Source organism: Neolamprologus brichardi, chromosome 13 (assembly GCF_056152115.1).
Source record: "Neolamprologus brichardi isolate AB-2024 chromosome 13, ASM5615211v1, whole genome shotgun sequence".
NCBI classification, from domain to species: domain Eukaryota; kingdom Metazoa; phylum Chordata; class Actinopteri; order Cichliformes; family Cichlidae; genus Neolamprologus; species Neolamprologus brichardi.
In genome coordinates, this window is record NC_142116.1 from 25389401 (window position 1) to 25414759 (window position 25359).

The 25359-nt window shown below is 43.3% G+C and overlaps 1 protein-coding gene across 1 annotated transcript in view; it reads right to left on the reverse strand.

Moving 5' to 3' along the window:
* adgra1b (adhesion G protein-coupled receptor A1b) overlaps positions 1 to 25359 on the reverse strand; it is a 180037-nt gene that overhangs the window by 37572 nt on the left and 117106 nt on the right. The window contains exons 13-14 of the mRNA XM_087850365.1: positions 21024 to 21234; positions 20295 to 20503 (exon numbers count right to left, since the gene is read on the reverse strand). Coding sequence (XP_087706491.1) covers positions 20295 to 20503; positions 21024 to 21234 — 420 coding nt within the window. The remainder of the gene's footprint in view (positions 1 to 20294; positions 20504 to 21023; positions 21235 to 25359) is intronic.

Here is a 25359-nt window from a genome sequence, read left to right on the forward strand (position 1 = left end):
ACACAGTTTAGCGAGCTTTGTATGTTTTGTATGTAAAGAGCAGAGCCACATTTTGGGAAGCTATATTTGTCTACACATCTGTTTTTATTGTTTGTTTGTTTTACTGTAAAAAAAAAAAAAATTATGTTTCTTTTTTAACTTCATGCCTTTTGGGGATCACACGAGTAACTAATCATGGTAACGGAAATTTGGACCAGTGGCGCGCAGAATTTCACATATCACTGTACAGCTTTGCCCATTCCCAGCTGTAATCACACTGGTGAATGCAAGAATGCACAAACAATTTGGGAAAGAGGCAAGAGCTGAGAGAAAAAAAACAAAATTAAAATCCTCTAGTGAACAGCCCGTGGGCTCGCGGCTCACAGCTTCCATCCAAGCACTGTATTTTATCATCCTTGAGTGGCCGTGCCAATGTTGGAACAGAACCTCAGCGAGTGTGCAAATCAAACCTCTGGCTTGCCCATACATACTGAATAACAGAGAGAGAGGGAGACACACACACACACACACAGGACAGCAGGCAGGACAAAATGACCTCCGGACTTGTCAGGAAAATGGTCATGCACCATTAACGCGGGTCATCAGTGTTTCGGCCGGTACCTTGTGGCTGTCACTCAGCACATAGCTTTGAGATACGGTCATGCTCGTAATCGCCACTTCGCCCGGTGAATGTTCAACAGTTTCTAACGAGGCCCACTGCGAGGAACGAGTAATCAAATCACGTGGAATCAAGCACGCATCCATCAAATCAACAAGCATTACGAGCTGATGAGGACGCTTGTTCGGAATAAAAGATGAAGCCCACCGTCGTTTGATGCGCGCACATATCAGTGGTGCTGTATTTATCTCCTCGAACATCAAGGGGGCATTGTTTCATTAGCATTAATTTCTCCAGAGCCCGAGATTAGAAGTGTTGTATTTAGCTTTAGGCTATTCAAATTCCTATACAGAACTTATTGTAATCGCTGTTCCGCGCAGATATTCAAAGCATGACTATCGAAGAAACGAGCCTTGTGCACTGTTCAACCTTGCAAACAGAGAACAAGCTCATAATTCACCAAATCCCCCCCGCCCCCAAGTGGAACAAAGAAGTGTGAATACTCAAAGCCTGCTACAAACAGAATGAATCAATACAGACAAATGTGAAAGCAGGGAGAAGACTGCTTTTTAATATAGGGCAGTTACACTAATCCTTCTCTCTCTGCAGCTTTTATTTATTCAAGCAACAGTTCCTGAGCGTGATGCCTCATTCTGCTAACTTGGCTACTGGTAGCGGCCCAATCTGACCACAAGCTGACTGGTGTTTACCGAGCATCTCCACCACAACAGTCGGGGATTTAAGACACGTTGTTCCTAAAGGCTCGTGTGCCAGTTTGCGAGCACGAATCACAGTCATGAATGCACAGTACACATGACACAAGGTATGAAAATGTGTCGCTCATCAGTCTGCACTCACTCCGCTGCAACGCAACATTTGTGAGCAGTGGACAGGACAATTTGATATGTGGACAGCAGGAGACGGGGATTAAACCGCCCACCCCTGCGATTAATCAACGACCTCTTTTACCTCCTGCGCCGCAGCCACGAGAAAGTAAGTGACGCATTCAAAGTCTGTCAGGCCTTTGCACAAAATATTTCCTTCTCTACAGTTTACACGGTGGCGGATGTGGACGGTTGTGTGATTATTACAAAAAAAACAACAACAATTCACTCTCACAATTAGCACATACTCCACACAGAAAGTCTATTTGCCATCACAGTAGTGTCGCCAGCGTGCACGAGGCACTTTAACTTAAAGTAAGACCACAGAAGCATGACGTATGCAGAAATGTTTGGAGCCCCCCAAAAACATAAAAACTTTTTAGCCAGAGCCAAATGAAAATCATCAATGCAATGAACTAGTTTTTTATTCAGTTTTGTTAATTAGGGTTTCATTTGCTCAAACATAATAGACCTCCTTGTTCATGAAATGGATGTAATTAGCTGGAAAACACATAGATTTATGCCAAGAGAGGCGCCATTTATGCCTCATTTTTACAGTTTGCAGACTAACTGTAGTCGCACACATAGCCACCCCAACTGTGGTGAAACTGGAACAAGGAAAAACCTTTTTTTGCGTGTTTGTCAGTAAAGAGGAGCAAAGAGGGATAAGAGGGACCTCAGCTCATCACTATATAAACAGCAAACAGCCAGCAATGTCCAACTATCAGGGACTAAGCAGCCAAGGACCTGCAGGCACAGGTGTCATTTCCAAAATATGGGTTTTATTATATAATTCATTTCACTTTTATCTACATAGCACCAAATCACAACAAAAGATAACTCAAAACACTTTATGTTGTCAGGTAAAGACCCTAAAATAATACAGAGAACACAAAAGGACCCCCAATGAGCAAGCACTTTGGCGACAGTGGGAAGGAAAAACCTCAGGCAGACCTGAGCTCAACAAAGGGCCTCCATCTGCTGCGACCGAAAAATCAAAACAGAAAAGACCCAGAAAAACACAGAAATAATGTAAGAAATACACACTCAGCAAAATAAGCTATTTCTAAGAAAATGTGGGCCCATAAAAGAGATCAACTAAAAACAAGAACCGTACTCAAAATTAACACTCAACAAAACGTTAAAACAAAACTGTCAAAGGAGCTTGCAAAGAAAAGCGTCTGGACTTCTTTAAGTTACTTGAAGACGTTTCACCTCTCATCCGAGAAGCTTCTTCAGTTCTAAGGTCAAATGGTGGAGAGCCCCAGATATAAACCTAGTGGGAGTTTCCCCCCACAGAGGGACAAAAGGACCCCCTGATGATCCTCTAATCGCCTGAGCCAAGGTGTGAAACTGGGTGTGGGTCCCAATCAGCCAGAGTTTCGGGTGAGTTCATTGTGAAACCTGGCCCCACCTTATCATGTGAATTCCTGAGGTCAGATGGCCCAGGGTGTGAGTGGGCGTTAAGGCGTCTGGGAAGGGATCTCAAAACTGGATTATAGTTGATGTCGTAAACCACCGCCTCTGTTCAAAGATGGTCGCTCACAGTGGACATAGATGGCTTCTTTCACTCCTCTTTCAAACCATCTGTCCTCTCTGTCCAAAATGTGAACATTGGCATCCTCGAAAGAGTGTCCTTTATCCTTAAGATGCAGATGGACAGCTGAGTTAAAACATAACAAACTGACCCAACCCAAATGAGAGACAGCTCAGCCACTGACTGAACTCCAAAAGGGAAACCACAGGGACAATAACGAGGTTTAATACAAAAAAATAACCCAAACATTTCCCCCCATGTGATTACAGCACATGGTTAAGTCCACTCGGTCGGCCTCTGGACTTAAACAAGCTACACCCTGAGCCTCCGTACATACTGCTATATATATTTCTTATATACTTGCTTGTGCTGTATCTGTAATATACTAACAAAACATGTCATATTTTCATAATGTATTGAAACGAATTAACCATATCACGTATATAGCTGTTTGCTGTGTAGCTTCAGTAACTGCCGACTAAAAATGTGAAAATAGGAGTAGAAGAATAAATATCACCCGGCTGTGTGGTCATGGACACAACCATCACACCAACCCGTTTAGCTATTAGATTCCAGCCGCAAACCCTGCTCCTGAAATAAATGTGAGAGAATCTGTTCCTTCTGTGAACCGTAATCAATAAAAAATAAATCTGAGAGGAATTGCTTTAAAATGTGGAGCAAAGAGGCTGCAACGAGACTGCTTTCTCTCTCTGTCTCTCTGAATGTGAATGTATGAGCAAGCCTGAAACTCTGCTCCCCATGTCTCTCATCATTTTTAGATGTGTGTGTGTGTGTGTAAGAGACGGAGACAGAGAGACGGAGAGAGATGGTTGGTAGGTGTTGTCTTAGAGGGGTGACTCATCTTACAATCGTTACACACTACAGAATGCTCAATGGAAGCCCGCTCACATGTGCGCGCACACAGACACGCAAGCTTATAGTCACAGGCGAGGACATGAAAGAGCCACATGAGGGCAAAACTAGGCACACAGAAAGAAACACGTCGGCCCCTCGTACGCGCGCCCCGCTCGCGCTCTGATCTCAGCTCTCTGAGATGGCACGCTGTTCAGCACACTGAGTGGGAGCATACATTACACCGGTCCACACCTCGTTCCTTTGCAGGTTGACGCGTTGAACCGAAGCGTGCCATTTTTTTCTCTCTCTCTGTCCTGTAACAATAGATGAGAAGGAGGCCAGGACTCCACAGGTTCTGCACTGTTAACGCTTAAAGACGGCGCGACGGAGGGGGGATGCACACCCAGTCTCTGCGAGCAGCACAATACAAACAGCCTCTCTCTCAACAGAATGCATCGCTCTCTGGCTACAGAGGTCTCAGCGCGTAAATAGGCTTAGGTGTGCCTGTGTGGTTCTTATCACGGCAGAGGTGGAGCATTTACACGCGGACATCTGTTGCTGTCCACCATTTTCATGTGCGCTCTCTCTCACGGTCTCTCTGTCTCCACTACAAACCTCTATCATCCCTTTTTAGTGCTGGCTGACTACATAAAAAGCAACCCTGTAATGTTGGGCTTTTGGTGACTCTATTTTCATTGCCATAGAAACCACATTACCACCTCAGGTTCTTCAAATAAAATGCATGTTTGCAGGTAAGGGGTCACGCCCCCACCCCCACTAAACATAAGAGAAAATGAATGGCTTTAGCGTGGTTTTATTTAGTTGCTGCTTTCGGCATGGTCAGGAAGTGAAACTGACCATTGCCGGTGTGGGTTCCGACAGTGGTGCCATTTAGCCCCCTGAGACAGGGGTGCTGAGGGAGAAAACAGATGGGGGATGCTCTTGAGTGAAAGCAGTCAGCTTCGCACAGAATAAATGCGGAGAATATGTTATGCGATGCATCTAACAGAAAACAGCTTGTAGCAGGGACCACAATGAAGAGCTGCGATAGGAGGGATAAGGAGATGAAGAATGATGGCATTATAGAGACAGAAAGCACGGAGACAGATGGAGAGAGAAGGACACCCAGGTAAATCATTATCCCCTTCAGCCTAGGAAGGGACTGTAAGTCTGGCTGGGTTTTTCCCTTAGTTCCTTTCCCATTCCATGCATCCTCCTCGCACAGCAAAGCAATTTTCTTCCATTTCTGATTACAGATAGCTCACGGTGATCTCAACCCGGTTCCATTTTACTATCTGACAGTTGCGCTATCTGTGCCATTTACACTTAAGTTGACACTCCATCTCCTCTGATGGCAATTTACATGTTTGCATCTTGTTTGGGCCATTTGTAAGGCAAAGGCAAAGTGTCAGGACAGTGAATGAAGACAGAATTTCAGCTCCTAGATTAGTTTTCACTTTTGATACCAAAGCATATCGCTCAGCAACTCGAATCGGATTTCGGAAAGGCAAATTTTTGAGCAAGCTTCAAGGTTGAAAGCAGCTATTCAAAGGCCCAGCTGCAGATACACATACTCTCAAACTTTTTGCACTTATCTTAACCCACTGTGACATATGCAAACATGTGGCAACGGTACACTGGAGATATACCCTACGGGCAATTTTTTCCCCTTCAGAGAATTACACCATATTCATGCAAACATTCTTGTATTGCTGCATTACAGAAATACTATACCAGAGCCCCACTATTCTGGTAATGCCTCTGGGCAGTTAAGAGCACCGAGGCCTTATCTGAATGAACGTGGAGAGAGATCTGAGTAAGTGAGACAGAAAAACCGCCTGTCGAAAATCACCAATCAAATCTACTGAACATGGCTTGAAAAAACTGCTAATTTTGCCCAGATCAATAAAAAAAAGCTGTGACATTGTCACTTCATTTATAGCTCGATCCAGACTACCGACACGATCAGCGTCACCAGCTCATTTCAGCGGTAGTGCACAACTGTCACGCTACTACACATTACTACCTGAGGAAAACAAAATGTACACTTCACTACATTTTTATTCAGATTAGGCCTGTCACCACACAGATCAATAATTCACTATTTTTCCGTACCACAGCAGTTGTTGCATGCCCTGGCTGCTCCAGTCTTCATGCCAAATATTGTTGGGGAGGATGCATTGGAGTGTCAGTGTGTGTGAATGTTAAATAGAAAGCACTAAAGCTTAGAAAAAGTGCTTGTATGAATGAGTGAAGGAATGTTGCATAAAGCACTTTGAGAGCTCAGGTAGAACAGGATAGTCCTAGATAAGAACCAGTTCATTTAAAATTTCATTTCCCATTTGAGAAGACAGGTGTACACATGTTGGAGTGTACTCAGATAAAAGCACATACTGTATGTCTTACACATGCTTATTACACAAAGAAAGAGGCTACCAGCAATGATGAGTGAAAAGGTGATTTGACTAGCAAAGACAGGAAAAACAAGTGGGTGATTACCAAGTTGACACACACACACACACACACATATATATCATTTCACTTTTATCTACATAGCACCAAATCACAACAAAAGATAACTCAAAACACTTTATGTTGTCAGGTAAAGACCCTAAAATAATACAGAGAACACAAAAGGACCCCCAATGAGCAAGCACTTTGGCGACAGTGGGAAGGAAAAACCCTTCCCACATATATTTTTTTTTTACGTTTATATATATATATATATATATATATATATATATATATATATATATATATATATATATATATATTTTACGTTTATATATATATATATATATATATATATATATATATATATATATATTTTTTTTTTTACGTTTATATATATATATATATATATATATATATATATATATATATATATATATATATATATATATATTTTTTTTTTTTTTTTACGTTTATATATATATATATATATATATATATATATATATTTTACGTTTATATATATATATATATATATATATATATATATATTTTACGTTTATATATATATATATATATATATATATATATATATATATATATATTTTTTTTTTTTTTTTACGTTTATATATATATATATATATAAATAAATGTAAAACCCAGGATCAACATGCTGCCATTTTGACCATTTTATTGACAGGAGGCATCTAAACAGAGCATACAGAGCTGTGAGAAAAATGAAGCTCAAAGTGGAAATAAACCATTTTTATCACTCAGCAGCCTGCAGGTGTGTTTATTTAAATAACACTGCTTAAAAATGATGTTTGAAGCAGGAGGTCTGGAGCTCTGTGCGCACTGATAAATATACATGTGACTCTACCGTAACTTGTTGTCCACATCTGCTTTATGCTGTTTAAAAAAAAAAAAAAGAAGCTCCACCCTCAGTTCATTAAATCCCTGCAGCCATCTGAGGGCACATATGCTGGCAAATCTGCACCCTGTGATTTGAGAAGTGTCATGCCAGTGCGCAGCGCCATTACACACGACGGTCTACTGTTTACCTTTATTAAATCATGTGTAAATAACAGCAGGCTGCTGCACAGTAATCCTACTCAATACTGCACACATCTGACTAGTCTGGTATGATTTGGTATTCTGTTGCTTTGGCAGAAGACTCCAGATTAGAGCAGCTGACAGTCCCCCCCCCTCCCCAACGTGGATGGTATAACGTGGGCTTTTACAACGTTGACATATTTTGCCGTCTCCTATCATTAATGTGCCTCTGCCTGCAGATTTGAGGTGCCAGTGTTCAGGTCGTGCTTCTCTGCACCAGCCAGACAACAGTATAATTTCCTGTAGAGGCTTTTTTTTCCATTTGTTGCACGCTCGTCGTCATGCGTCACTGAGATTGGCACAGCTGTTTCAGAGCGATGAGATCGTTGATGTGACCAGATAAGGGTGCATTTATTAACCGTCACACCCTCTGGTTTATATTCCACTTTAAACAACCCCTTTTGCGTATTCTGCTGCTGCACCTACATGAACCGCAAATGCAACAGGTGAGCTTTACACCTGTTGCATTTGCAATGGCTAAGTGAATGCATTTAAATATATTGATATTGATACCAAACATCACTAGAGTTTTTCTTTTTATGATGCCATCCTTTTGTGACCAAAGATCTATGAGGCCAAGCATGAGACTGACGTTGTTCACTATTATTTATTTTTCTCACCAAATTCCCATGAATGCTAGACACTAAGCAACAGGAGTAAACAGTGCATTTATGAGATACTCAGTATTTCTGTTAGGACAAGTGTATGAAAAGACCGTCTAGCATTTATACTTGAAAGTATGGGTTTTGGAATCCTTTAGAATCCATCCTTTTGTGTGCATACCAGAAAAACTGGAGCATCAACATGCCTGCTTTTGGAGACTGCAAGTAGTTAAGGCGACCAAGTAGTTGCTGAGAGGTTGAGAGGTTGAACTCTCGATCAGCAACGCAACTGCACAGTTTGCCTCTCTCCGGAAAACTGCCGTCTGCCTTAGACTGACTGCAATCACTGGTCAAAGCTTTGCAAATAATTGCCATCTCGGTTAGACATGCAGACAGATTGGCAACTTGTTGCAATCAACCTGTGTCGTCTGTGACATGGGTCTTTGTAATAGAGGACTTGATTGCCAGCTGACTGCATTCAGGTTATATTCCTTTATAAAAGCAAGGTTTCTGAGCGTTTATGGCTACGTTCACACTGCAGGCGAAAGCGCATCAAATCTGTTTTTTTGACCCTATGCGACCCATATCCGATCATGGTATGACAGTGTGAACGGCACAAATCTGATATTTTCAAATCCGATCTGGGTCACTTTCGTATGTAGTACTGAATCCGATACATATCCGATGTTTTAGAAAGCGACTGCTGTTTGAACGGTCATTTCACATGAAATCCGTCTTTTACGTCACTGACACAAGACAGACGCCAATTATCAGCGCCGGAGAAGACATCCGAACGCTTCGTGGCCATCCAGTGTAGATGTTAGTGAAACTGTTGGGAAGACAATGTTGGAGAAACGTGAACATTTTATTTGTACTGTATAATCTGCAGATTCTGACAGAAATCTGCAACTATCCTTTGAAGCACCGCTCCTCTAAAACAGCAATAAGGATAATTATTAGGTTATCTACATTATTATGTAAATAACAAAATAACTTAAAGCAAAAATTGGGAAACGTAAAGTCCGAAGTCTTTATATTAAGGGCCATCTGTCAAACAATATTGTTTGCTCTGGGTCTAAACAGAGCGCGTTGTGTGTGACGTCTTCTTTTGCGAATGCGGGCCGCTTTGAGCGTTCACACTAGAGCGCGTTTGCTGTCAAATTTTATCTGTAGTGTGAACAAGCAGACAAAAAAATTGGATTTGATCAAAAAATCAGAATTGAGCATTAAGACCTGCAGTGTGAATATAGCCTTAGTCAACTTGGAGTTAAATTACTGTCAACAACATTTCTGAATTACAGTTTCAGATCTGTGAGGTTCTGGCTGGAGTCTGAATGCAAGGAGTTAATGTGAAATTCTCTTTAATGGGATTTTCTGTTTATGTAGTTGGATTTGCAAAAGACAGCAACGGTTAACTGTCACATGCACATAACTGCCAACTTGATCGCTATCAATCGCAAACTGATAGCAGACTGACTCTGTCTTCCTGCTGTTCTGCTGTCTTGATGTACCGAAGTTGCTTTGAAGGTGGCAACTGACTGCAGGAAGTCACATACATGGTCCCCATTTCAAGCAACATGTTCACAGGGAACATTATAAAAAGTTCTTTCTACACAGTACCTTGTAGCATAAAGCAACTTAAAAAGCATAACTTAGACATTAGATGCATACAGCAGTATGCATGCAGGCCGTCAGTGATGTGGCTAGCATAAAGTTGAGCTAATCACCACCTGAACTTGACTTTGTGGTCTGAATGAACTACGGATGTGCTCATTCATGGTATCAAGACAGTCTGTTAAACTACACTTTGGGCATGCATGGCATTTAGAAGCATGCCATCAGGTGCTGCGGTATAAAACACTGAGGTTTGGTGTCAGGATTTGGCAAAATTTGTAATACTTATAATTGAGGATGAAATCGTGTGCGAGAGAGACGCTTGCTCCTGTACAGCTGCTCTGTCCTTACTGCTTTGTGGTGTGTGCTATCAGTTAATTGCATGTTAACTGCTCTTTGTGTGGAATTTTCTGTCACAGGTGAAGCACATATTTCAAGTCAAAATGAAAAAAAGGAACAATTGAACAGCTGGAAATCTGCATAAATATGTGTCACCCCTGAAATCTGAAGGGCCATTAACAGACTTTATGAAAAGATATACCCCTTTGTCTGCCGTGTTATCGCTACCCCTTCAAATGACTTAAGTCTCATTTTCTGCTGTGCTTATCTCCCACATAGAAGCTCACAGGGGGCCACATTGGATCAATATATTCTCCCTAATTACGGCAGAGAAACCAGCAAAAGCAGCAGCAGTTCCACCCTTACAGCACACACACACACACACGCAGAAAACATGCAACTGCTGGGCCAGGCTGTACTGTTCTTGCATGCTGATGAGACTAATGTGCTTTTCCAAAAACAATAAAGAGGTAAGGTCATATGGCATAGGTCACTGGTTGAGGTGGGATATAAAATAACTTGCGAGAGTTTCATTTCTCGCGTCTGTTATGAAAATGCCTCTCACCTTTAACCCTTTGGCTTTTCGGATATATCGCTGCTAATCAGCCAGGCGGCAGCAGCAGCAATGGCATTCTGGGAGCTGCTGTTGTCTTGGCTGACAACAGAAGTGGACATGCAGATGGTCAGCCAGCCAAACATCTAGCCAGCCACAGGGCAGAATTGCTGTCTACACTGGCCTAATAGAGGAAAAAAAAAGCACTTAATGTGTTTGTCTAGACTGTCCAGCACTGTGCAAATGAGTCGCTGTCCAGTTTAGTTAAATGCAGTTCACAAATACAGCGACCCAATTGAAAGCCAGTGACAGAAACTCAAACAGAGGCGAGAGAGAGAGAGACAGAAAGAGGCTGTTTACACGGCATGCCCTCATTTCTACCAAGCTGTCTCGGGTTCAGAGAGGGTCGCACTGATGACTAGGGAACAGCTGGTAAAAGGGGATGGGGAGGTGGGGACATTTGACCAGGACAGTTTCAGATCAGATGCCATGTTATGATGTGAACAGCTCGGTTTTTTTTAAGCTCAAATACTGTTTGGATGCGACTCTGTGCACCAACAGTGTCCTTGTACATGAATCATTTATGTCAGATGGCCCCTATCGCATGCGAGAGGACAAGCGAGACCTGTTTCATTTTAATCATTTGTGAGTAATCGTGGACTTGCGCGTCAGATGTACTCAAATCTGCATAATACTTCTAGCAAAAAAAAAGAACTGATTCCCATTCAAGCGCTCATATCTCACTAATTGTTTGAGAAAATGTGTGCCAAAATCATCAACTTGAAAATAAAACCAAAATGCGTCCGCGTCGTTATCTTTTATAAAGACAGCTTGTCAGCAAGGACAGTTTCATATTTCAAGCGAGCGAGTTTGCCGGTGTGTAAAACTCTGAGCACCGTTTTGGCTGCCAGTTAATCAGTAACTGCATATAAACGTCATCAAAACAGTGAGACCACCAAATATCCCATTAGCTTTCTTAGCACACAACGGACGCGCGCACAATCCTTTCTGCTGCCAGAAGCACTATTATAATCTTTCATACACTCTGGTTGAGGAGCATACATAATTTGAATAACAATAGGTTAAAGCAGTGCAATTTGTATACAGGGTAAAGGAGGGGCACACTGCATTAAAAACAGAGTGTCCGATACAGAGCGCCACACATTAAAAAGGGAAAAAAGTGCCAAGTATTGGCTTACTGTATAAACGCCAGAGCAAAACTGTTGATGTCTGAGATAAATGGTGGTCTGTGAGCTCTGAACTCATTAGTCAGGAAGAAAACAATCTGCATTACATGTCAGCTTATTGGCAAGCAGCAATCTGCTGTGGGAGTGGAGGTGGACCGGCCCCCCCTCTTTTTTTTTCCCCATTTCACACCAAAGCAAGTCAGCAAACACAGAGAGTTTAAATCAGAACAGAAGCAGCAGAAAGAAAGTCTGCAGTGATGCACACACAGACACACACACAAACAGCAAACCTCATGTGCCAAAGTAACCGTGCCTGACATCAAATGTAAGTTAATGCTTTCAAATGGAACACGAGTGCATTTATTAAATATTAAGTTAAGCCAAACTCGACTGTAAGTGCAGTAAGTTCACAGAGTGCAGCACAAACCCGAGCCTCAGCGTAGCTGGTTAAGCCAGCCGCCCGTGAGGAAGCTGCATGGTTGCCTCGCCACAGAATGAGGCGGATTAGAGTTGGTCTGCCAGCTGCCATGTTTGGAACAAGCGTAAGTGAGGTGAAGGGTGAAAGGTAGACGATGCTTAGTGAGCTGCAAATAATTAGCATTTACTCAAAGAATTAGCCTGAGCTGTATGATTACGGCGAAGCACAAACACACATTAAGCAGGTTATGTGCAGCCTACCGCATGCTCGTAGAATCATATTTTATATTCTTCATATACTATGATAAGATGCCACCTGTGCAACAAGTCCAGTCATGAAAAATCCTCGCTACTAAATATTCAGCAGGCAACTGTTAGCGGTATTATAACAACGTGAAAGCACAGGGAACAACAGCAACTCAGCCATGAAGTGGTTGACCACGTAATACCACAGAGTGGGGTCAGTGGATGGTGAGGCACGCAGTGTGCAGATGTCGCCAACTTTCTGCAGAATCAATCGCCACAGACCTTCAAACTTGATGTGGCCTTCAGATTAGCTCAAGAACAGTGCATGGAGAGTTTCACGGAATGGGTTTCCATGTCCAAGCGGCTGCATCCGATGGATAAGTCTGAGTTTGGCGGTTGCCAGGAAAACGGTACTTGTCTGAGTACACTGTGCCAAATGTAAAGTTTGGTGGAAGGGGGTTTATTGCATGGGGTTGTTTTTCAGGCCCCTTAGTTCCAGTGAAAAGAACCCTTAATGCTTGATGAATTAGAGCGGAGACGGTGGCCTTTTCGTCCAACATCACTGTCTGACCTCACAAATACACTTCTAGAAGAATGGTAAAAAAAAAAAATCCTATAAACACGCTCCTAAATCTTGTGGAAAGCCTTCCCAGAAGAGTTAAAGCTGTTATAACTGGAAAGGGTGGGCCAACATCATATTAAACCCTACGGATTAAGAATGGGATGTCACTTCAGTTTATATGTCCATGAAGGCAGCAAATACTTTGGCAATATAGTGTATGTCGGTCTCCGTATGTGTCTCAAGTGGCCAATTGTGATGAGATCTTATCCTGTTAAATAGCAAATGCATTCTTTTCTTTTGCCGACCCCAAATCCCAATGTGCAGGACAACAACAGCTCTACGTGGCGGTAGCTCAGGTGGCAGAGCAGGTCAGCCACTAATCAGAAGGTCGGTGGTTCGATCCCAGGCTGCCTCCTGGCTGCATGCCAAATATCCTTGGGCAAGATACCAACCCCATGTTGCCTACTGGTGGTGGTCAGAGGGCCCGGTGGCGCCAGTGTCCGGCAGCCTCGCCTCTGTCAGTGCGCCCCAGGGCAGCTCTGGCTACAATGTAGCTTGCCATTGCCAGTGTGTGAATGGGTGAATGACTGAATGTGGTGTAAAGCACTTTAGGGTCCTTAGGGACTGAGTAAAGCGCTATACAAATGCAGGCCATTTTACAGACACAGCTCAGCAGGCTTCTTGTCCTGTCACCTGGAGCTATCACGAGTCAACACAAACCATGATTAACAGGGCTTAATTTTTAGCTGCGCAATCGGCCATGTAAAACAAATGACTAATAATAGTTGTCCGCACTGAACCTGTTATAGCGATCAACAAAACGTGTTGTTGTTTTTCCACAGCAAGAAGCACATCAGTTGAGTGGGTGATCCTTTTGTGTGGTCAAGGACTCATTCGCATGCAAACTGCTAGAAGAATTGGCCATATGTTGCCCAAACTTCCTCCGAATGTGGTCTGAGCTCAGCGTGTCCTCTGTGTGTCATTGGCGCATTGGTACTTAGAGGAGTCTGCTTGTGATCAGATCACCAAGGAAACAAGTTAGTTAACAAATTAGTGCCAGTTATGAAAGGGCCCTTAAGGACACTAATTAACACATTGTATATCATTTAAGCTTAAATACTTGATAACCACATTTTAGCTGTGTCTGACCAGAAAAGTGTTTTTCTTCTCCTTTAACTCCCAACAAGAATGTCAACATAGCCTAATTGAAAACCACAGTTACTGCATGTGAGATATTTAGTTCATGGCTATTGTACGTATTAAAAAGTGTATATATTGTCAAGTGGCCTGTTTTCTCAAAACAAACCTTTTTTTTTCAATCCACTGTCATCTAACACGCAATCACAAGGCATCGCCACCCTTTCCCTCTGTAGATATCATAGCCTATCATCCCTCTTCCCCTCCCACAACAATGCCTATCAACAGAAAATATCAACATAGTGCTGTGAGACATGGTTGCATATCTAAACAGGTCATCATCGTTACCACTGTAAATCCCTTCATCACCTAAAACACACACAGCAAAGCTCCTTTAGCATGAACACGTCTCGGAGATAGAAAAGTCCAGGGTGTGAGGATAAAGTCGAGGGAGGCAGGAGCTGGGTCTCGCTTGTGGGCGAACAATGAAAGCTGGCTTGTTGTCTCATTATGTCTGCCTTGAGCACAGATGTGGACAAAGGACTAATGAGGACACATAACTTATGTGCTGCTGGAAAAAAACCAAAAAAAAACAAAACAGACTGAGAAAATGAGACCCGAACAAGAAAACAGTTTCTGAACTACAGAGGATCTGAAAGTAGCCGGGAGGTTATTTTCAATTAGCAACACGTATCCAGCACAACTTACAGTCTGTGTGCATTAGCCATTATTGCCGAAGACGAAAACACCAAATGTGGATTGAATTTGAATAAACAACTCCCGTTTGATGATGTTTTCTAGAACACAGCCAGTTGGCATCTTTAAGATAAAGCAAAAGGGCAGAAGAATTTCTGAATGTATTGCTCCTATTCCCTCCTTCATCCTTTATTTCCTTAAAGAGACAACGATCGTGATCCAGGTGGCAGTACACATTTCTGAATGAATCATAGACCAAAGCAAAGCTGATGCAATGATCTGATCTAATATTTGAGAAATGCAGCTGGATTATTCCACCTAGGATAAGGATAAGACAATGAATGGATGGATTCTTAGGGACATTGTGCCCTACAGATATTTTCTTCCTCTCTGTAGGAGACATGACCTGGTGGTCAGCACCAGATGTCAGCAGTAATGTCACAGCAGTATCGGGCTTGCAGAAGGCTCAGCCTTTGAGAGGTAATTTATCTAGATGGGATCCTGTCTTGGCTGGTTTGGTTCAAGGTGGAGGCGCAGCAGCCAAGTGAATCATGGTTTGTTTGGTCATTTTGAAAGTATCTATGCAAGTGTCCTAAAACGGGAGGTACTCGGGCTAGAATGACACAATAAATCTCAGTCTATGGTCCATTACAGTTCAGACGAAGCATTAAAGGAGTTGGAATGGAGGTGGGTTGCAAAGTAGTCTGCAGATGCAGCAGAAACTGTAAGCAGGCTAATGCTAAAACAGCTTTACCACTTTGAATGTGTATAAGGAGATCAGCTGAGCTACAGGCTGGTGACATGGGCTAGCACTGAGATCAGCTAATCTGCCAACCACTGACTAAGGATATTTAAAATATTTCACCGCACTTTGTCATACCAGACTTTACTCTGGTATGTAAATTTGATTGAACATTTACCACCTCAACATTTTAGAGAAAAAATCCACTTTACTGTGTGACGTTTAGTTACCTTATTTTATTTTGGAGATTATGTATCAGAATTTCAGGAGCAGGACCACGCATCCAAACACGCTCCTTCCGGCTGTCATCTATATAGGTTCCCCTAGTTCTGCAAGCTGATCATTCTCGTTTACGTGCCCCACCCTCCCTCTCTTCTTCTTCTCCATTCTTCAACTTCTTCACTTCTATTTTATAAATGGAGATCTGCCGAGCCCGGGAGCCATCGCCAGTCCTCTTCGAGGCCTTCCCCAAACTCAATTCATGTCAAAGCATTCACTTTTACCTACTAAAACGCTGTCAAACTTAAACGAGGACGTGGGCCCAGCTAGTGAATTAAAAATACAAGTTCATAAACGCAACATGCCATCATCAGAGATTAAAGCAGTGTTTCTAGGCTTTTACTGTTTACTCGTGACCCTGTGTGTAAAAGCAGTTTATAGATTCCTTACAACTGATGACCTTTGTTACTCCACTGTGGGAAACACTGATCTAAAATGCCAAATTCTGTATAACAGAAAATAGTTGAAACTTGCTTTCCCTCAGTCGGCTGCTGTCACAGTGATGTATTAACAGTTTAACGGTGCCTCGGTCTTGGATCCATGGTTTTGAGTTTTTGTGGGATGGTGATTCCTTTTGGATTTGAGAATCACTTGTGTTTGAATTTTGTTCCCTTTTTATGTAACATAGCTTGTATTGTGTAGATTTTTGCCTTGATATCATTTATATCTTCCAGCAGTCTCTTGTGTATCTTGGTTAAACAGTATTTAGTTAGTTGCCTTTCGTGTTCTGTCCCACTCTTGTCTCGCTTCTATGATTTTGTCCTTTAGCATCTCCTCTGTCCAGTTGGTCTGGGTTCTCCCGTTCCCTTCTGTCTTTTTTCCTGTTTTATTTTGTTAGCGGTTGTTCTCTGTGTCCTAGGTTAAGTTTGAACTTTTATCTCATTATGTTAGTTCATGGTATTCCTGGTACCCAGATTCTCTGCTTCTGACCTGCCAGAGTATCAAACTTTTTTTAGCAATATGAGTTACTGACATTAAAGCTGGATGGCTTTCTGTCCAGATCCATGATCTGCCTACAACACGGCCAATCTGTCAAATCTTTCATTGCTCAACTTCTTTTGCTTCTCATTCTTAAAAAGCTGTTAATATCACCCACCGATACTGTTTGGGCTTTAACTGTAAATTCTGCACTTGTTGGATTGTATTGTAACTAAAGGATCTAAACAATCAGCCTACCATGACCCTTTCATCTGTCATCATCTTCTCATTAAAGCCATCATCTGCAAACACTAAACAGTACTACAAACTTACCCTTACACTGTATGTGACTCTGCCGTGTTTAACCAACAGGTCTCCTGTTTCACTTGAGGATAAAACAGAGGATCCACCACTCTATAGGAATCCACTTCCCTTGACATATTCGTTATATTGTGTACAGTGCATGGGGATATATCTCTAAACAGCTCTTCCCTTATTGGACCTCGGCCTTGGGCCCTTTGTTATGATTGGATACTTACAAAAGCCAGCCACCCACACCATGTCTCTCTTTCGTTCTAAAGGTCTGCTCCTGCATATTAAACAGTCTGGACCGCTGCAGCAGTAAAATGCATGAACTCCTTCATCGACATTATCTCCCCAGGAAATACATGCATAAATAAATGAATCCTGCTACCTCCGAGACAGCACACCGTACTCAGCGTGGTTACAGAAGAGGGGTGTGTCTCGTAGAAGGGGTTAAAAGGTTGCTGGGAATGTGGGGTTGAGGCTTGTCACTGTGATGAAGACTGATGATGAGGCTGCATTGCTGTAAACGAGTGAGTCAGCCCTCCCTTCAGTCAGACAGACACAGGCTTGCAGGAGGCAGATGGGGGAGGGGAAGGGGGGGGGGGTGCAAGAGGAGGAGGCAGGACAGAAGGAGGAAGACAGAGAAATGCATGGGAACTGTCCCCGGTGCTGAAATCTGTAACGGCTGCATTGTAACAGCTTCATGTTCAGCTCAGTGCAGGAAGGAGAGGAAGAAAAAAATCCAAAATAGAGGGAGTCTTTTTTAATACCTGACCCACATCTGAAATAACTTGTATCACTAGTTGGAAGGTAACAGGTCAGCGCCACCTGCCTTCCCATGTCAAAAAAAGAGAAAAAGTAAGGCATTTGTTACACCTACACCAAATTTTCAAAATCCATTGCAAGGAGGAGTGTAATATTTGCCCAAACAAAAGCTCAGAGGCTCTTGCAGTTGAGGTTTTCCACACAGATCCTGTCCAAAAGTCATGTCTTTGGCATTCTGATCACAAAGCCAGGGGAGGGATATTCTCTACCGTGTAATTCCTTCTGAGCCAAGTCAAAAAGATTCTCATTAGAGTGCTTTTTATATTCCAAACATCAGTGCCCAGGGACAATTGTATTAGGCTGCCATGCTATTTGTAGACTAATCATCTCCACACACAGACACAGTAAGAACTCAATGGAAAAGAAAAAGTCAAGATCAACAGGAATGGGATATTTCAATGTCCAACATCCACCCACCCTGCATGTTCTTTGCTAACCCTGACAGACACTTCAACTGCACACTGCAGACAGTTGATATAAAAGCATCTCGGGGTCAGGTGTAAGGGAGGTGATACAGCTATGCAAGACACCAGCATGATGGCCAAGCCATGACTTGACACCCAGAGAATAAAAAACACATCACGGTCACCTTGTTTAACTTCACCCAGAGCAGCTGAAATGTGGAACTCGGCTCAACTTGTTACTCTGATTTTGCTTTAGAACACCAAAAGCAAGAGCTGAGCTTAAGCTGGTCGCTGTGCTTTTACTGCATTAGTCACAAACGGTGGCTTCACTGATGGAGCCCCCCCACTTGTGAATACTGTAAATTAAAAATGGTCAACTTGCAGTCGGGCTGTAATTGGCAATTCCCCTCAGATTGACATGCAAAAGATTATGCAACAGGTTTAGTACTTGCAGAAGCCACCCTGGGCTATAAATATCCCCGTTGCAATAGTACAGTATTTTAGATGAGACCATCAGGAGAATGATGTCACAAGTCCGTAAATAAAAGGTCCTTCTTTCTTGGGCACTGCAGAGAGCAGGCGGGTGTGGTGACTGCATTATTAGACGCGCAATCCCAGGCGCGAAAGCTCACATTAGACCACGACGTGGACATTCCCGTCACGGCTTTCTACCATCGCTATGACTACCTGCTACTTATCGTACGTGTCTTGAAGTTCAGATCATTCATCTGCAGCCGGGAAATTTGAGCAAAATAATAATAATAATAAAAATGCCGATCTAGCGTTTATTCTGACAGTCACAAGGTGCCCACTGACGGTGCGCCTGCCCGAGCCTCGCGTTTGATAGAGAATACATGTGCAATGACAATCGGACATCTGCTCTCCATCTGACAACAGCTCAGTGTTCTCCACAGACACCCCACTCCCCCCCCCCCCCCCCCCCGAGCAACACCCCCCACCCTTCTCCACCACCACCACCCCATGCCGTTTTTATGTGCCGCTTTTCCCCTCATGCCCCACTCTTTTTTCCCCCATTCCTATGCGGCTGTTCTTCTTCTTCCTTTTTTTCTCCTCCATCCTCGACCCAGCTCATTTCCACACTCGGAACAACAACCAAATTGAACAGCGGCTTCATAAAATATGCAGATAAAAGGAAAGACAAAAAAGAAGCAACTCGGAAAAGCACCGACATCTCAAGCACAACACTTTTCATGCTCTGCCGAGGACTGACCTCCCAGTCTAACGAATGCCACTCTTCGGTAAACATCCGGAGGATTTCTTTTCATCCAAAAAAGCGGACCAGGCGCAGCAGCTCTATGGAGCGACTGGGCGATGCGATGCCATTGCGCTTTTGGTATTATCCTCATGAAATCAATTCGAACAGAGGGACGTCGTCGGAAGAAGGCATCTCGTCGGCGTCTAGACCAACTTGAGCGACACAGATGAACGATCCTACGCTTTGCAGTCCAACATTTCTTTTCTTTTTTTTCTTTTTTTTCTCTCTGCGATGGTTGCAACCAATTAGCACACCACTTGCGCTCGGAGGCGAATAGCTCCTGACAAGGCGCTCCTTCTCTTGAGCATCGCTTCTATTTCAGCTGCTGTGCTGCTTTTTGGAAAAAAGGTGGCAGACTATACAACACCCGCAACTTTCCAGGATACGGGGTGGGGGGAAGAATTTTTCTTTTCTTTTTTCTTTTTTCTTTTTCTTTTCTTTTCCTTTTTTTTCCTTTTTTTTTTTTTTTTTTTTTTTAGCATAGCGCATACTCCAAAGCCAATAAATCCCCGTAATGCATTTGACAAATCCTTTTCCCTCTGCTGAAGAGGAGCAACAATAAAAGGAAGCGTTTAAAGGTCCCTTCTTAAAACACGTGACTCCAGCCTATTCCACGGTGAAAACAGATGCATTTGATCCATAACAGGCCTTAAGCAGTGGAGGAAGCATTTATGTAGTGGTGGGGGGGAGGGGAGGGGGGGTCATGGTAAAAAAAAAATGAATGACACCGGTACCACACAGGAGACTACTCACCATTAGCACAGCAAAGTTATTATGGTGGGTGCAATGAATGGTGGTCGTGTTGCCCCCGGAGCCTGTTATGTGGCAGCCCTCTGCCCTCCAGCCACCGTGTCCATCCAGCAGGTCAAAATCCCAATAGGCTGCGGTGGGGTCTACACCCAGCGCGAAGTGCCTCAGAGCAATAGTAACAGAGTGCACGGCGCTCCCGAGGCTGCACCCATCTGCAAGGAAAGCAACACATTCAGTAAAGGAAATCATGTGGAAAGTCTGTAAGTGCTGTGGCACAAAAAAAGCATGGGCATGAGAGGACGAACCCCCCCACCCCCACGGCCGCTATACACACACATGCACACAGGCTAGACAAGTGTCAGACAGCTGACTGCGGGTGATAGACTGGTGTGTGAAGTGTTGCAGTTAACTTTCATTTCAAATCGAACCAAAAAATAATAATATTTTTGCTAAAACATGGTGTGTTTTCGGACACGATGCAGCAGCGGAGTGTGCAGGGTGATCTGAAGCACGCGCTGCCCTCTGTAATCAGAGTAAATGAAACCGCAACAGAGTTCTTTCATTTATTCCGGGAATACGCACGGGAGCGGTGTGTCAACATGTTGCGCAGAGCAAACTGATGGACTACGGCTATGTCCGCGCGTGTGTGCGTGTGTAAAGCATGTCCGTGTCGGCAAATACAGCACGGCGTTGACATCACAGGCATGATGATAAAAATGGATTTCCTCTTACCTAATTTGGTGAAAGCAACTGGTGTTGAAACGCTCCTACGCTTCCCGTCGTCTGCGAGATTTGACGAATTGCCGGTGCAAGGGAAGAGTTTCCCATTGCGAAACACAATAAACTGCAGCTTGCAAGTGGAGTTATCAACAGATTGCAACGGCGAGGAAGAGATAGGCGTACCAGCCAGCGGTAAATGGATTGAGGCGACTGCCACTGAGTTCTGCGGATGGAACAAAAAAGAAAGAGAGAGAGAAGAAAATAAAAATTAAATAATGTGTCGGTGATGCGCTGTGGGGAAAAAAAAACTCTGTTAAAAAAAAAAGAAAGAAGAAGAAAAAAACTGAAAAAAAAATCCTTTCCTCTCCGGGAGTGGAGGCGACCATAGACCAAAAGTGACCAAGGGAATGAGAATCACGTTTGAAGCGCTCTAGTGCGCCTATTTGGTCAAGCTCCCTGCCGCAGAGGTGGAAATGGTTCTTACCATTTCAGCTTGAGGGCACATCAACACTGCAGCTTGATTTAAAGAGACAACCGGTCTGACTTTATCTTCTTTTTAGCAACTGTAAACACCAAAGAACACAAATAACATCCCTGGCAAGATTTTTTTTTTTTTTTGGTGGTGGGGGAGGGGGGGGGGGGGGGGGGGGGGCACAGCTTGGGAATGCCAAAGTGAAGAAGTAAATCCAAACTGTAATGTAAACCTGCCTGTAAAATTAAAAAAATCCCCACCAGAGTTGCATTCAAGATCCACATTCCCTCTGATTTGTTATGACCTGAAGCAGATCATTTTATATTCTGACCAAATAACTAAGTAGTCCATACTGTCCAAGAAAGTCTGAGCTACAATCAAGATCCAGCAGCCCCACAAGAGTGGCATGATTACAGCTTCGGGAACTTTGGCAAAGCTCACGATTTAGTAACTTGACATCCTGGTGGACAGAAATGTTGCTCAAGGGTGTGTGGACCAGTGAGTGACTGCATTTAGGACAGGACAGGCAGCACTTAGGCTGCCAAAGAGCAAGTTTAATCAGAAAAAAAGGCTTCCAAAGTGCTACTGTCAGCATGTGTGGCCACACACACTTAACTCTGCGCAACTGATATATCTGCATCAGCTCATGAATTCTACATGCCATGCACAAATACAGCGGAGGGAAGTGTGGCGTGCTCAGAAAGTTAAGCAAACGCGTGTTTCAAAAGAAAAGGCTTTCTGCTGACATTATCTGAGCTGTGATTTTATTCAAAAAAGTGATAATTCTCTAGTCAGGCACCTTCATCAGAGTGTGAAGTAGCGATTAAACAAGCTGAGATCTTTGTTGTTGTTGTGAAGAAGTGATTACAACAGAAAATGTTCTTTCAAATGAAGCCAGCACCTTAGGTTATTAACAGAATTTGCGCGACATGAACAGATTTCTCGGAAGAAGCAAAATGACTGACCCCTCACATTGATTCATCAGATGACCCTGATGGAGAATGATGCTAATGACAATGCTGCTGATGATACCCGTTCATAATAGGCATAATGACGGCATCTTGCTTGCGGCTTGCTTTCCGAATGCAGTCTGTTTTTAATCAGCTTTCAATCGCTTCACCTTCCCTGGCGTGAGAGGATCAGCACTTTGAACCTAAAGGGGAGGGAAGCTTCCTGCCAGAGATGAATGTGGATGCACGGAAAGTGCCCTTACAGTTAATGGGTAGCTGCTTAGTCAGATGTTCAACCCAATCAATGCCGAGGAGGAAGATAGCCAAATTTCTTAATCGAGTTAATCAAGAGCTTCCTTGTCCAGTATTATGTTGATTACAGTAACCGTGGCGTTTGTCCAGCCTTTTATTCTGCTTCGTCCTGATCGTCCTGGTTCCTTCTGTATCCTAGAAAATAAATGTGCCAAAGAGCAGCTGTGTGCTTAAGCACAGTTCTTTTTACGTCCGAGACACCACGGCAGCATCAGCTTTGTTAGCTATTTGTTTCTGCATTGACTCACTCTTGAAAAGGTGTTGATTTTCACCCTGCAGGGAGTGTGTGCATGTGTGTGTGTGTGTGTGGAGAGAGAGGAAGAAAGACAGAGGATCTTTGCCTTGAAATTTATGTTGCATCATTTCCTTTCTGTGAGCAGCTCAAGCTTGGCAGTCTGTTTCCAAGACGTCACAGGATACAGACATCAGGGATGGAGTCAGGGAGGATTTCAGCCTAGGTGACGATCTAGGTGGTGTTAAACACGGGCCCTGGCGTGCTATTCGAATGCAGTGAGCACAGATTCCGAGTGACCCATCATCCCCATGGGAAATGTTTTCAAATCGCACAAATTCAAAAAAGAAACCATATCTCGTATACTTGTCTCTGCATCTCTTCCTACATCTTTTATGGCGTATCAAAGTGATTTACAGCCCCGGGGTGTGTGTGTGTGCGCCATAAGCCGTGGCGTGCGTAAGGTCCCATTCTCAGCAACAATCTATGTTCCTCCTGAGCAACCTAAACAGCTACATTTCCTCAACCCCAATGCCACCGGGGACCTCACACTTCAGAGTTGATTTAGCTGGTTGTACCTCAGCTTCCTGACCTTGCTCCAAGCCCCTCCCTTTTTTAACAGGGCAGCATGCTGTAGTCTTAGTAACCATAATCACACACTCCCCTCCATCTCTCATTCTAGCCTCCACCCTGCTTATTCTTTTATTCTTTTCCTTATAGAGGGCAGTTAGGTGAATGTCAGCAGTCACCTCCTATTTCAAGCTGCTCCTTGCTCGTCCACCTCCCTCCCTCCAGCCTCCTCCTGCCTGCTCCTTGATGCACAGCCCTGCTTGATGGAACCACCAAGCTGCAAAACAGTCTGCTGGGCAAAACACAACAGCGGCGTTTGACCTGGGGTGGCCACCAAATCACAGCGTAAACATCGTGCTTAAACACAGATTTTTGACTTTACAGGAGCGATTGCTATTTAGACAAAAGAGGTGGAAAATTAGGAGAGCCACTTTAGTGTGCGATCCAAAATTAGAAAGAGCCACAGCTCTGTGCCTTTGTAGATATATCTGTGGGAGCGATACAGTTATTTATTTGCGCAGGCGGAAACTTCAAAATTAAGTATGAATGGAATGGATTTAGCTCAAAGGGCAGCTCGCTGAGCTCGTCTTCAGCCAGGAAGAACTGCTGACAAGCACGATGGGAGACTTGCATAATTTTTCTGTTTCTTTTTTTTTTCCTCATAATCATTGGCAGTCCAGTCAGCACAGACGTGGTCAAAGGCGCAGTGTCCATGACAAATAGGTAGACATCAGGAGACTTCAGGGGGATTGTTTCTACCCCTGATGTTTTAGAGTGATTCTGAAAATAAATCACAGTTTGCTCAGAAACATTTATTTTTCTCTTTAAACAAAAAGCTTGTACACAGGATGCTGCCAGAGCTTATTCAATATTTGAACACACTTGTATCTCCTGACACCGAAAATACAAATAAAAGGAAACACGGCTCTACAGCAAATGACTGCTGCTCGCGAGATTCAAATGCGTTTTGCTCTTGAGCAATTTTACGCCGTGGCGTTGTTAGCATTACCTATCAAGACAAATTAAACACAATCCCACACGGTTGCCATGCCAACAGGAATCTGTTTCCCCCCTCTACATGAGTTGTGTGGCGTCGTCGTGTTGCGTTGGTTAGTTGGTTGGGTGGGGGCATTTGAGCACATATGAAGCAGGAAATCAGCGTCTTTGGAGAGGCTGAGCTATGCTTCAGCTGTCAGCCACGCTCTCCTCAGTCAGCTCTGACTCAAACTGTCACATCACAGTGTAGTGGCGTAACAAAAACATTCAAGAGGCCCCAGCAGATGGACAATACTGTCTGACTGAAAGGCCGTTTTGGATTACAGATTAATTAATGAGTATGCGGTGGATAAAACTCGTGAATTTGCTGCGAGGCGACTGATAAAGGGCCATAAAAGAACCTTAAAAGGGGAATTCACATTTCCATCATAGTGCTTTAATGCAAATGTTTGAATTTCACTGGTCAGTAAGAGTTTGTCGCATTAGTCAGTCATTGCCACGTCAGCGTAGCCTACGTGCCCGTTATTAGTGAAAGCAAAGATAACCGTGACTCACTACAGAGTGCCTTCTGAAAGAAAACATTTTTATGCACTACCACAATGATAAGAAGCAATTTGCGCACACTAAGAAAAAAGAATTATTCATTGCTCTGACTCATCTCCCATCTACAGTCGGACCCATAAATATTTGGACGGTGGCACTTTGTGTAATTTTGTCTCTGCTCAGCACAAAAGATTGGAAATGAAGCAATCAGGATGGGAATGAAGCTAGACTTTCACCTTTAATTTTAAGGGTTTTAACAAAAATATGCTCTTA